Here is a 13911-nt window from a genome sequence, read left to right as displayed (position 1 = left end):
TTTCGGTGCCGTTACTTCCTCCTACATCTTGTTTCAACACAAATTCTGATGTTCTGGCTTCCATAACAGCAGAGTAAAAGAGACATTTCCCTTCATTAAGGGCCTAAGAGGTACGTTACTTTACAAACGTTCCACCTGTCTGTGTTGAATGATTTTTTTTTTTTCATGGGGTGATTCCGAAATGGCTCTGGTCAAAAGTAGTGCAATACAGTATGTAGGGAATAGAGTGCCGTTTCAAATGCAGGCACGCAGACTTACCGGTAATTGCCTGACAATCACATTCTCCAGGCCTCCAAGGACCTGCATTGCCGTGGCAAAGTCTCTTGATTCATAGCAGTGTTTGGCAATTAGGAGAAACTTGGTGAGCAAAGCCGCTTGGATCTGCAGCAAGAAAAGAAGAAGAGAGATCCGATGGTCATGCATTCACACAAATCATTATAGAAAACAAAGAATACATCATATAAGTGCATCTGATGGCTCTCACGTAATTAGATTCAATGGACAATGACTGACTGTGAATGAAAATAAATGATGTGTGTGTGTGTGTGTGTGTTCAATGAATGAATGATGCACATCGATATAGAGATCACACCTACTGTCCAACAGAGTTGTAGCCTCATTACTAGTAGATCTCACCTTTATCGAATCACAGATGACGATTTCTGCAGAGACCCAATTGGAGACGCTGTCAGCATATCTCAGTAGCTGTTGGAGGTGGCCGTCATGTGGAGTCCCTTCATGAACAAATAGACTGCTGCCCTCTACTGGAGGAACAGAGTGTGACGCATGTCTGTGGCAGAAGACAGGCAGTCAGACGAGAGACTGGGCTGTAGATGAATGGTTTATTTTATGTCACAGAAATTGTCAGGGACGCAATGGCTGACTGGAGCGAATGGCTCATTATCTAGCAAGTGATAATGTGTTCAGATTATGCATTCTGGTATACTCATTTGGTACTTCAAACAAATTTGACTGAAAAGCCACTGAAATATTTGGAGCACAGGGAATATTTACTCACTTGGTGACACTAACAGCTTTGTCCCTGACTCCTTGAGATTTAGAGTTGAGGAAATGAATTGGGTGACAGCCTTGAAACATTTCCTGCATTTGGAGAAAAAAAAATCTAACCAAAAGCTTATTTTACACGTTTATCTGCTAAATGACTCAAATGTAAATATATACTGTAGGTCTGTGAATCTGTTTTACATTTGTAAAGGAATGATTTGTCTCCCCCTAGTGCTTATAAATGACAATGTCTGTGGGTGAGTGTGAATGCATGAGAGAGGTAGAAATTGTATGTCTGTGTATATGTTGCAGCAGGATGATTTGGTGGGCTGTGCATGTGTGTATGTCAGTGTGTGCGTGCGTTCGTGTGTACCTGCTGCAGTAGAGTGAGCTGCTGTGCCGTGTGTTGGGCGCTGTGTTCACTCTGACTAAAGGGCTGTCTCTCCTCGCTTCTGAGGCAGGCACTGGAGATATCATCCATAAGGGAAGTGTAGTAGGGCCAGGGCAGGGCTGCTGCTATGGAGTAGGCCTTGTCTTTAGGCTGGGTCGACTGGGGCTCAACCACCCTGGATATCCTCCACTGGAAGCTCTACAGAGATACATCAACTTAGAAAGGTTCTGGCTTTGAATACATACAGTGCCTTCAGAAATTATTCAGACCCCTCGACTTTTCCCCCATTTTGTTGTGTTACAGCCTCAATTTAAAATGGATTACATTTATTGTCACTGGCCTACACACAATACCCCATAATGTCAAAGTGGAACTATGTTTTTAGAAATTTTTACAAATTAATAAATGAAAAGTTGAAATGTCTTGAGTCAATAAGTATTCAACCCCTTTGTTATGGCAAGCCTAATTATTTTCAGGAGTAAATATGTTTAACAAGTCACATAATAAGTTGCATGTGCAATAATAGTGTTGAACATGACTTTTGAATGACTACCTCATCTCTGTACCCCATACATACAGATAATTGTAAGGTCCCTCAGTCGAGCAGTGAACTTCAAACACAGAATCAACCAACAAACAAAGAAGGGCACCAATTGGGTAACAAAATCCAAAGCGACACTGAATAGCCTTTTGAGCATGGACAAGTTATTAATTACACTTTGGATGGTGTATCAATACACGACAGTCACTACAAAGATACAGGCATCCTTACTAAGTCAGTTGCCAGAGAGAAAGGAATCCGCTCAGGGATTTTACCATTAGGCAAATGGTGACTTTAAAACAGTTACAGAATTTAATGGCTGTGATAGGAGAAAAATGATGATCGATCAAAAACATTGTAGTTACTCCACAACACTAACCTAAATGACAGAGCGAAAAGGAAACCTGTACAAAATAAAAAATATTCCAAAACATGCCTTTTGCAATAAGGCAAGGCTAAAGTAAATCTTTTTAAAAAATGGGGCAATAAAATGCACTTTATGTCCTGAATACAAAAGTGTTATGTTTGGGGCAAATCCAACAACACATCACTGAGTACCACTCTTCATATTTTTAAGCATGGTGGTGGCTGCATCATGTTATGGGTATGCTTGTTATCGGCAAGGAAGAGGGAGTTTTTTGCTGGATAAAATTAAATGGAATAGAGCGACGCACAGGCAAAATCCAAGAGGAAAACCTGGTTCAGTCTGCTTTCCAACAGACACTGGGCCAAATATACATTGGAGTTGCTTACCAAGACGAAACTGAATGTTCCTGAGTGGCCCAGTTCCAGTTTTGACTTAAATCGGATTTAAAATCTAAGGCAAGACTTAAAAATGGCTGTCTAGCAATGATTAACAGTCAACTACACAGAGCTTAAAGAATTTGAAAAAGAACAATGTGCAAATATTGTACAATCTAGGTGTGCAAAGCTCTTAGAGATTTACCAAGAAAGACTCACAGCTGTAAATCGCTGCCAAAGATGATTCTAACATGTATTGAATACTTATGTAAATGTGAATACTTATGTAAATGAGATATTTCTGTATTTCATTTTCAATACATTTGCAAACATTTCTAAAAACATGTTTTCATTTGGTCATTATGGGGGTATTTTGTCTAGATGGGTGAGAGAAAAAAATATATTTAATCCATTTTGAATTCAGACTGTAACACAACAAAATGTGGAATAAGTTAAGGGGTATGACTACTTTCAGAAGGCACTGTATATACACGTCGCTGTAATGATTAGGGTACACACTGTGGTTCTTATTGGACAAGTCCAGGTGGTCCCTCCTTTATTCAGTCTCTTTTCTTCCATTTGGTGCCAATGTTTGATCCTAGTGCAACATATTATTCATGTAATGAATACAACGCAGCTCTGATGGTCCCCATCAGTTGAAATACATATCAGTGTAAATTGATTATTTTTGAGCCAGACAAACTTCCAGTACTTTGAACCAACCATTTTCTAACCTGGCAAGAAAAACAACATCAACAACATAATAGTACACTCATAATAATCATTTTATGGACCTTCCTTCCAGAGTACTCAATAGCAGATTTTCTGCATGAGGTGTGGACAGACAGTGCATCCTCCTGCATGCTGATTGGGCTCCCACAGCCTTGGCTCCACCTCTTCCTGGGAGACCTCTGAAGAGTGGTCAAAAGTCTCTCTCCTCTACTGTCTACTGGAGACACCTAAATAAGAACCAGATCATTACAAAAACCCTCCTTCAGAGTATTACATGTCTAAACACTGAAAAATAGACAAGAGCAACAACACTGCTACCGATTTAGCTAATTAGTTGACATTTACATAATTTAGCAGATGCTCTTATCCAGAGCAATTAGGATGAAGTGCCTTGCTCAAGGGCACAGACAGATTTTTCACCTAGTTGGCTCGGTTACTGGCCCAACGCTCGTAACCGCTAGGCTTCCTGCCGGCCCATTTGAGACATTAATCCAATTATTAATTTCTTGAGTGACTGGATTTTGCTTTTTTGTGATTCATTGATGATTGATCAGCTCTGTAATTACTTCAGTGGTGAGGAAGTTTTCCAGTGTCATCAGCAGGCTGGACTTGGGGCTGAAGTCCACCATTATGTAGTCAGTCAGCCAGATTTGCAGCACGTCCAGACTCCGGTGGTAAACCTTAGCACTGTCCCCTGATACATCTGGACCACCTCTGGTAGAAAAAGGAATGTGAAGATCACACAGAAATAGAATATCTAGACCGGACATTCTAGTTACACAGATTATCTTCAATGTATTTAAAAGGTGAAAATGAGCTATATTCAAGCCTAAAGTGTTTTAAGCTCAGTGTTTTTTTTTTTTAATTGGGGGGAGGTTACAAAGCTGTCATTATTACAAAAGAGTCAAATTTATTCTGGCTAGCTACTTTTCAGAATTCCCCTGAAAATAGAGTTGATTTTCTGCCTGGGTCAGGCCTGATATTCTGAGAAGTGATTCAGGCCTGGGCTTGGATTCGTCGTGACAAGATTTCATGTTTTGAGACCAACTCTACTGTAGTGAAAAAAAACATGTGTCTGTTGACTCACTCTCTCCCTCTGTGTGCTAGACATGAGTCTGCAACTCCCTCCAGCTATCTATCCCAGCCCAGAACCCAACTTCCTCTAGAGCACCTGTCAAACTCATTCCACGGAGGGCCGATTGGCTGAAGATTTTTGCTCCTCCCTTGTACTTGATTGATGAATTGAGGTCACTAATTAGTAAGTAACTCTCCTCACCTGGTTGTCTAGATCTTAACTGAAAGGAAAAACCAAAAATCAGCCCAAAAAAAGGAAAAAACAAAAAAACAAAATCAGACACTAGGCACTCCATGGAATAAGTTAGACATACCCCGCTCTAGAGCAACATTTCTCAATCCACATTTTTGTTCTTATCTACCCCAGAACAGACACCCATCCAGCTGGCGCTGCTGTTGTTCATTCTGGGCTTTACAACTGATGAAAAACATAAAAGAAGAGGAAAACACAGAACTAGAATTGGAGGCAGGTTTGTCTTGATTTTCAATATTCCTTGTGTGAACTTAAGATCTATTGAACCGAGTACTCAAGCGTCCACTCAAAATGGCAAAAATCCAGTCTCTGAGCATGTTTCTGAATGAGCATTTATTATCGGCGGTTGCCATAGAGATTCTTGCAGTAGTAGAGAAAGTGGTAGCAGAGTACCAGGAGTAGATTTCCCGATCTAAAGAGGAGGATGACCAGCTGCGAAGTCTCTTGCAGATCACACCGGAGATAAAACTACGTAGAATAGACTCCCTCTGGTTCTCTCTTGCTGTCTCTAACGGGGTTACCCCTGAGCAGCAGCACTGTGAGCAGGAGTGGAGACCCAGTCTGGTGCAGGAGGACACAGAGCCCACACAGATTAAGGAGAAACAGGAGGAACTCAGGACCAGTCAGCAGGAAGAGCAGCTTCAAGGGATTTTTTTACACCAAAGACTCGATTTCTCTCCTGCCTGTGTGAAAAGGGAATGTGATCAGGATGATCGAGAGTGACTAAAGCCATTGGATCTCAAACCTTTTCACACTGTGACGCACCTAATGGGTCTCCACATTCCCCGTGACCCTTCAGATAATCAAAAACAATGCCTCCAGTTACAGCTCAGCCGTAAGTAGCAACCCAGTAGGACTTGGCATCAACTACCATTAGATCCCAACCTTCCATTGTGTACAAAAACACCATTGAGAAAACCCAGCACCACGTCTAAAAACAACATCACAGCTGACTTGACTGTGGCAAATGCTTCCCTGAGATTGGTAGGCTGAAGACACACTTGAGGATTCACTTAGAGAAAAAAGTATATGGAAAACCTAACGAAACATATGACTCACAGGGGAGAAAACATTTAGATGCGGTCACTGTGGGAAAAGCTTCACTCACAAGGAGTACCTAATGGGGCGGCAGATAGCCTAGTGGTTAGAGTGTTGGGCCAGTAACCGAAAGGTTGCTGGAGCGAATCCCTGAGCTGACAAGGTCAAATCTGTCGTTTTGCCCCTGAACAAGGCAGTTAACCCACTGTTCCTAGGCTGTCATTGTAAATAAGAATTTGTTCTTAACTGACTTGTCTGGTTAAATAAAATACCTGAAAATGCATGTAAAGTGTCACACAGGAGAGAAATCATGTGACTGTGGGAAACGCATCCATCGCAAGGGGACCCTGAACAGCCATATACTGTTTGCCCACAAAGAAAACAGGACAAAAAAATGTATAGAAGAAATTAAATGAAGGCAGAGCGATCTTCTCTCAGGAGATGGGAACAAAAAGGCAGAATATGGACAACACTGTTAGGAAAGCAAATTATTTCTGTGGGTTTCAGAAATTAATGTGTTATGAATTTCCTTTTGTAAAACATCTTATACAAATACAGTTGTATTTAATTTGAATGATGATGTAATGATCAGAGTATTGCAGGAAACAATGGAAAGGAAAAGCTGGATCTAGCTGGCAAATTGAATTGTATGGTCCTATTCATTATCAAACTTTGATAATATCAGTTATTGCAACAAAGGACTTCCATTTTGGATTCATACACTCAAGTAACAAATTCATAAACATGCTGGAAGAATGTTGGGACTTATCCCAATTGCAACTTACTGTTTTTGAATTATGTTATCAATGTTAAACCATTGTCAAATTTTCATGAAGTAAAATGAATAAGAAAAGTATGATAGAATGTAGCTCATTTTCAAAGGCAGCATTCATGCCAACATAATTATAGTTGTGCAAAAATGTGATCCTTGTTTAAACAGGCCCATGTTTACAATTTTCTTATTTGACCTCATTCTAATGTTATGGAAGCAGATGTGGCACTACAGGTTAAAAAGCATAGTGATTCTTGAATGAACGGCCAATCATATTGCTCAAATACAAATAGCACGACTTTTCTGCGTGTAGTCTTCAGTAGTTTACAATGGCGGACTGCGACAGAGCAGGTTCATTTTGAACTAAGAAGCAGAAATGTCCTGAGAAGTTACTGGCCCGGTAGATGCTGCTGCTTTGAAAATACTGGGGCAAATGCTGTTTCGCCACATTTTCCAGCGGCTCTACGGAAGACAGTTATAGTAGTACTGCCAATTTGGCTTAATTTTTATTTTACAAGTGGACATACATTTTATTATTTTCTTCAAATACCAATTATATTGACTCAATTAGCATTTTACCATAGACATTAGACCAGACATGAATTCCACAGAATCAAAACCATAGAAATAGAATGACTAGAACGGACATTCCAATTATATTTCTATGCAAACACAGGGTGTCAGGCCACCATCCAAAGAGCATGAAAATCTATTTAGTTTTATTTCTGTTTCCATTTCTGCCATAGTCGCCTACATACCCTGCTGCTGCACTGGTGAATTTGTCCATCAGGAACTGAAGGAGTTCTTGAGGGGTACAGAAATAGCGGTACGTGTACAGGAACTGTTGGATGTAACCCTCCAACGGAGCATTTCTGTCAGAGGAGGAGTTAGAAAAGAGTTCAGTTTGGTATCTGTTGAATGCAATATCTAAAAGAATTAGGACAAATCAGTGAAACACATTTGGACACAGATATAAATAAACAGACATGTCTTATTGTGCCTTATGTAGGTATAAATTAATGTTACATTTTCTCAGCAATCAAAGGCATGATAATGGACAGTAAAACTGTGATGCTCAGTTTAACACATTGACCACTAGAGGGCCACCATTTAAAACAGGGCTGCCCATTTCCAGTAGCCTCAAAGCCACCTGACCCCGCAAGCTTACGTAAAACGATATCCGTGCAGTGTTTTATGTAAGCTTGCAGGATAAGACGGCTTTGCGAGGCTACAATTCCGGTCCTGGAGGGCCAAAACACCTCTGGTTTTCATTATTTTAATCAGGGACTGATTCAGACTTGGGACACCAGGTGAGTGCAATTAACTACAAGGTAGAAAGAAAAAACAGAAGTGTTTCGGCCCTCCAGAACGAGAATAGGATGAGCCCAGATTTAAACCATACTTGCTAATACACCGTTAATCACACTCATGGGTTTAATAGTTAATGTATTATTTTAAGCTAAACCTTTACCTGTAATCTGTTAACCTGCTATTGTAAACTGATATATAGTTAGTGTTACCTGGCATAGAGGTAGGACATGAAATCCAGGGGTGTGGCGGCCTGCAGGCTGCTCTTCCCTGTCCCTGCACCAGACAAAGACACCAATCCCAACACGGCAGGCTCCTCTGAGGGCTGGAGATCCAGAGGGCTCCCTGGATCAGAGGCTGCCAGGGAGGGAAGGAGGGACACATCCACACCCCATTGATCCACACTCAGAACCTGACCAAAACAACCAGGCAGAGAAATGAACCAACAACCCATCAGAACCAGTAACCAATCAGTGATTTGAACCAACAACCAATCAGAACCAACAAACAATCAGCGATATGGGAGTGAACAGTGCATGTAATGTACAGTGCATCCGGAAAGTATTCAGATCCCTTGACTTTATCCACATTTTGTTACGTTACAGTCTTTTTCTAAAATTGATTACATCGTTTTTTTCCTCATCAAGCTACATAATGACAAAGCAAAAACAGTTTAGAATTTTCTTTGCAATTGTATTACAATTAAAAACTAAAATATCACATTTACATAAGTATTCAGACCCTTTACTCAGTACTTTGTTGAAGCACCTTTGGCCTCGAGTCTTCTTGGCTATGGCGCTACAAGCTTGGCACACCTGTATTTTGGGAGTTTCTCCCATTTTTCTCAGCAGATCCTCTCAAGATCTGTCAGGTTGGATGGGAAGCGTCGCTGCACAGCTATTTTCAGGTCTCTCCAAAGATGTTTGATCGGATTTAAGTCCGTGCAATGGCTGGGCCACTCAAGGACATTCAGAGACTTGTCTCGAAGCCACTCCTGCGTTGTCTTGGCTGTGCGCTTAGGGTTGTTTTCCTGTGGGAAGGTGAACCTTGGCCCCTGTCTGAGGTACTGAGCGCTCTGGAGCAGGTTTTCATCAAGGATCTCTCTGAACTTTGCTCCATTCATCTTTCCCTCGATCCTGACTAGTCTCCCAGTCCCTGCCACTGAAAAACATCCCCACATCATGATGCTGCCACCACCATGCTTCACCGTAGGGATGGTGCCAGGTTTCCTCCAGACATGACACTTGACATTCAGGCCAAAGACTTCAATCTTTGTTTCATCAGACCAAAGAATCTTGTTTCTCATGGTCTGAGAGTCCTTCAGGTACCTTTTGGCAAACTCCAAGCAGGCTGTCATTTGCCTTTTCCTCAGGAGTGGCTTCTGTCTGGTCACTCTACCATAAAGGCCTGATTTGTGGACTGCTGCAGAGATGGTTGTCCTTCTCCACAGGGGAACTCTTTGTCACCTCCCTGACCAAGGCCCTTCTCCCCCGATTGCTCAGTTTGGCTGTGCCTCGACACAATCCTCTCTACGCTCATTGGACATTTTCTTCGACCTTATGTCTTGGTTTTTGCTCTGACATGCATTGTCAACTGTGGGACCTTTTATATAGACAGGTGTGTGCCTTTCCAAATCATGTCCAATCAATTGAATTTACCACAGGTGGACTACAAGTTGTAGAAACATCTCAAGGATGATCAATGGAAACAGGATGCACCTGAACTCAATTTCGAGTCTCATAGCAAAGGGTCTGAATATTTATGTAAATAAGGTATTTCTGTTTTTTATTTGCAATAAATTTGCAAACATTTCTAAAAACCTGTTTCCGCTTTGTCATTATACAGTATTGTGTGTAGATTGATGAGAAACATGTTTTATTTCATCAATTTTAGATGAAGGCTGTAATGTGACAAAATGTGGGAAAAGTCAAGGGGTCTGAATACTTTCCGAAGGCACTTTATGCCTGCTTTGTGTTAGTATTTGGGGATTATTTCTGTTCAACCTGTCCGCACCTCCAGATATTTCTGTATAGAGTCTAGAAACTCCACTTTGGACCTCAACTCCTCAAGCTGGACTTTGAGTTTGGACAGCATCAATCTAGCATCCGAACCTTCAGCAGAAAAACACATTGAAATGGTGTGTTTATTTCTCTATGTATCAACCCCATAGTAGAAATTGTAAAAGTCATGAGGAATTGATTGGTACGTTTGTTTTTTCTCTCTTGATGGAGCAGCTTTTGGTAGAAATTTCTGGTCTTTTTCTGATTCCTCGTCTCGATCATAAGCTGCTGTTGAAGCTCCTACAAGTAGAACATTTAATACATAAAGTAGACACCAAACCATTTAGTTCGTACACTTTAGAACCGTCAAGGGTTCTTTGGCTGTCCCTGGAGGAACCCCCTTTTTTTTCATAGGTAGAACCTTTTCGCCAAAGGTTCGGTTTTTCGTTGGGGAAAAATGTTGTCATAGCAGGGATAGCAGAAGAACCCATTATTAACCCTTCTTCCCAAAGGTGTATATATAGTACATGAAGAGCCTTTTAAGCCCCATTTCCACTGACACTTAAAATTAGGGCCAAATTAGAGCTGGTTTGAATGGAATTCTCAAATTCGAGCTGGGTCGAGGGAAACCCAGACCAGCGCAGCCCAGTTTCATAACCGGCGCCAGCTCGATTCGAATTCAGGCTGGTGACGCCGTTACTATGCAACCACCGGCTGATCACTACTGGATGCTGACAACTTTTAGCTTGCTCGTCTGAGCTTGTTGCTGTTAGCTAGCACATGGACAATCAGTGCTGCTGTAGTCAGACATTACACAAATTACCACCATAGCTGGGTCCTTCATACATTTTTGCACTACAAACTTTTATGAGAACAGTCAGCCCTCGAATACTAGCTACCTAACGTTAGCTAGCAAATCAGAGTTGAAACAAGCTAGTTAGCTAGCTAGCTAATGTGGGCTAGCAGGAGTTTTAGCAGGCCAGGTCGTAGTGAAAGCTAGCTAGCTACATTATATCAAACTTGTCTGGTTTGCTTGGTTAGCTAGCTAGCTAGCTTATAGCCAAAGCCGTGGCAAGCAAAGTAGGAATTAAGCTAGCTAGCTAGCCTGTTACGCTAGTGACAATGCTAACTGTTTAGCTAGCTAATGCTAGCAAGCTAAATACATGGCTCTGAGTCTGGCTGGCACTGGCATGAGTATGGGGCAACGTTAGTTACAGCATGGTTAGAGGGAATTAAAAGCTAGCTAGCAACATTTTGTGAAACCAGCTGCACAGTCACATATTGGCTACCTAGCAACATGACATAATGTCTCATTTCTGGAGGCTGTGGTGGAAACATAATTCCATCTAGCCCAGCCAGGGTTAACTTCAAAGTGCCAATGGAAACAGGGCTTTAGAGTCTACAATATAACACTGATATCGACCCTGGCTCTTAAAGAGCCACTGAACACGCTGATTAGCAAGCATGTTTATCTGTTGCTCATTACAAAAACAAGATTTCAGTCTTGGAGGTGTGTTTCCTGACCGATTCCGCATTTGGTTAATTATGTTTTCCCCCCATGAGACACTGTAGACGCATAAGCCTATTTCACATCATCAAAATCACCAGAATTAATCTAATATAACTCAAGAAATCTGTAAATTATTTCGACGTTTTTTTGCAGAGGATATTTTAGTTGCGCAAGTTTACATCTACAGTTTTTGGTGCTCTATTTCTGAAGTAAAAATATGTGTGACTTGTCTTATGTAAACAAAGTCGGAGCTGCCGGGCAGGTCTGTCTCACTGTCTATGCTATTTGATAGAGAGCAAACAACACAGCTGTTCACCCCATGTTAGTGGGCAAGTGGACATCGTCAAATCAAAACCCAACCTTCCTTTACCCGTTGTGACGCACAGATGTTCCAAACTCCATTTTAGACAAGACTGACTTGATGACTGACTATTTACACTTTGTAGTACATTTTGACACTCGAATAACTGTTTCTGACTCATATCGATGCCACATAGGCCGTTTTCAAAGGGATTTGCCGCTTTTTAAGGCAGTCGGTCTTTAAAGTATGAGAGTGGGGCAGTCAGACTATTCCAGTGAAGGAGCGGATAAAAACGTACATCATTACCATCAAAGCATACAGAGAGAAGGACAGCCCATCATTATTCTATTACACATGATAATGACTTTTATGTCGAAGTGTAGATAGATATGGAGAAAATAATGTGCCAATTACCCTTAAACCTCCAACTCTTCCTATTCACCTGAAATCATGATTATATGCTGATTTGCTACAGCTATTAATGTTGTTTTGCTTGGTTTTAACTAATAATCTCATAGCTTTTTGATGAAATGCATGCACTTATCCAAACATGGAGTTTGACTGAAAGTGTAATTACCATTTAATTATTCATAGTAAATTATGTCAATAATACTATTTTGTGTATGCTCAAACTGAAAGGCAGTAGTACATTCTCTACGATAGGTCATCATACAATCCATTCATTTTAAATGAGATGGATGAGTCTAATAGAAAGTGCATGCTTTATATCAAAAGTGCCACTCCTATGTAATTGGCATTACTGTAATGCCATAATGAAATGAATACAGCTTCATCATTGCCTGCAATGCAACATACACTACCTGGACAAAATCAATTTAAAAGAGAGAGGAGTCCTTTTAATATAGTGAGCATTAAGTGAATGTTGAACAGTAGAATTAGAACAGCCTGAGGCAATTACACTACTTGCCTTAAACATTAAACATGATTTTTCTTTATTTTAGTCTGCTTGTTCTCTGGCATTTATATAGATAATCACATAATTATGATATAATAACTACTTCTTGTTTATTTCAGATGCATGTAGCTTTTTCATTATGTACCATTTGATAGAAAGTAGTTAACTAATCATGTTGAATCTTTGAAGTATCAGACAGTATACATTTACCACGTCTTCTAAAATGAGAGTCACATATTTACACATTTACAAAAAAAGCACTATTCCAAACATTGAGACCATGGTATCTGTATGGTCTGTCATCACTCATAGCAGGTCTATTATATTTAAGCTCAATAGCTTTTCCTCCCAGGTTACCCACCTGTGTTTTCAGCTCCAGGCACGGGGACTCACTATGCTGTCCCAAGTTCCTAGCATATTCCACCACATCCTGACTAAAACAGTCCCCTCCATAGAAGGCCAGGGCCCAGGCTGGGCTGAGGCTGTGGCTGGACACCTCTGCTCCTGAGCTGGGGGAGAGGAGACAATGAGACCCCAGAGATTCTGTGTCCTCCATGTCCTCGCAGCAGTCAGGGCTCATCTGGCCTCGGTGGCCCACCCTCAGTGGCTCGTCCGTCCCCCATAGAGAGTCAGCTTTAGAGGGGCTTTCATCGCCGCCCCCCACTGGATGCTCAGCACTCTCCATAGCCCCCTTAACCAAACACTCAGCAGCTCTCAATCCTGGTCCAGGAAACATGGCAGAGCAGGAAGGGAGAGAAAATGGATGGGTCAGGCAGTCTGTATGTGTGTTTGTGTGTGTGTTCATGCACACATCTGTGTGTGCAGAGATTTTGAGAGGTGGCATTCTCGCAAGGCTGAAGCTTTCTTTTGGTGAAAGGCTCTATTAAATTTGTTTTATGGTATGCTGTTAAACGCGAACCTTGTTATATTGTTTGATTCTGCATCACAGGCGTCCTCCACCTTCCAGTGTGAGCAGATTTATCATCTCACACAAAGTATTTTGTGTGAAACTGAAGGTGTGTTTGTGTGCAAGTGTGCAGTGTTTGTTACCAACGGGTCTTTAGGTGTCTGTTTGAGTGTGCATTATGCTAATTGTATGTATTGGCGTGTGTATATGGAAAGGAAGTGACTGTGCCTGTGTCTGTTTCCACAACAACTCTCCAGCTGAGGAGATCACAGCGTGATTTGAGCCGTCTTGAATAAACTGTGCTCTTAACAACTTAATCCATCCGCCAATCATTCTCCTAACAACTTGATTCAACTGCCATTCAAAGCTGGATTTGTCACAACATCTCGCTACAGTATACAACTTCATCTAACTACGTCATC

The 13911-nt window shown here is 41.2% G+C and overlaps 1 protein-coding gene across 6 annotated transcripts in view; it reads right to left on the bottom strand.

The window, feature by feature from the left end:
* The window catches only part of kndc1 (kinase non-catalytic C-lobe domain containing 1), a 59950-nt gene that overhangs the window by 7209 nt on the left and 38830 nt on the right, over window positions 1-13911 (bottom strand). The window contains exons 17-27 of one of the 6 annotated variants that reach the window (XM_029753121.1): window positions 12944-13302; window positions 10062-10155; window positions 9869-9966; window positions 8068-8267; window positions 7306-7419; window positions 3977-4124; window positions 3473-3637; window positions 1379-1594; window positions 1019-1101; window positions 637-790; window positions 259-381 (exon numbers count right to left, since the gene is read on the bottom strand). In XM_029753121.1, coding sequence (XP_029608981.1) covers window positions 259-381; window positions 637-790; window positions 1019-1101; window positions 1379-1594; window positions 3473-3637; window positions 3977-4124; window positions 7306-7419; window positions 8068-8267; window positions 9869-9966; window positions 10062-10155; window positions 12944-13302 — 1754 coding nt within the window. Of the gene's footprint in view, window positions 1-258; window positions 382-636; window positions 791-1018; window positions 1102-1378; window positions 1595-3472; window positions 3638-3976; window positions 4125-7305; window positions 7420-8067; window positions 8268-9868; window positions 9967-10061; window positions 10156-12943; window positions 13303-13911 lie in introns of those variants that run through there. The other 5 variants (XM_029753123.1, XM_029753122.1, XM_029753124.1 and 2 more) reach the window with 5 other exon arrangements.

The sequence above is a fragment of the Salmo trutta genome, chromosome 5, assembly GCF_901001165.1.
Source record: "Salmo trutta chromosome 5, fSalTru1.1, whole genome shotgun sequence".
NCBI lineage: Eukaryota > Metazoa > Chordata > Actinopteri > Salmoniformes > Salmonidae > Salmo > Salmo trutta.
The sequence above is the reverse complement of the archived record's forward strand: the minus strand, read 5'-3'. Positions and strand labels throughout refer to the sequence as shown.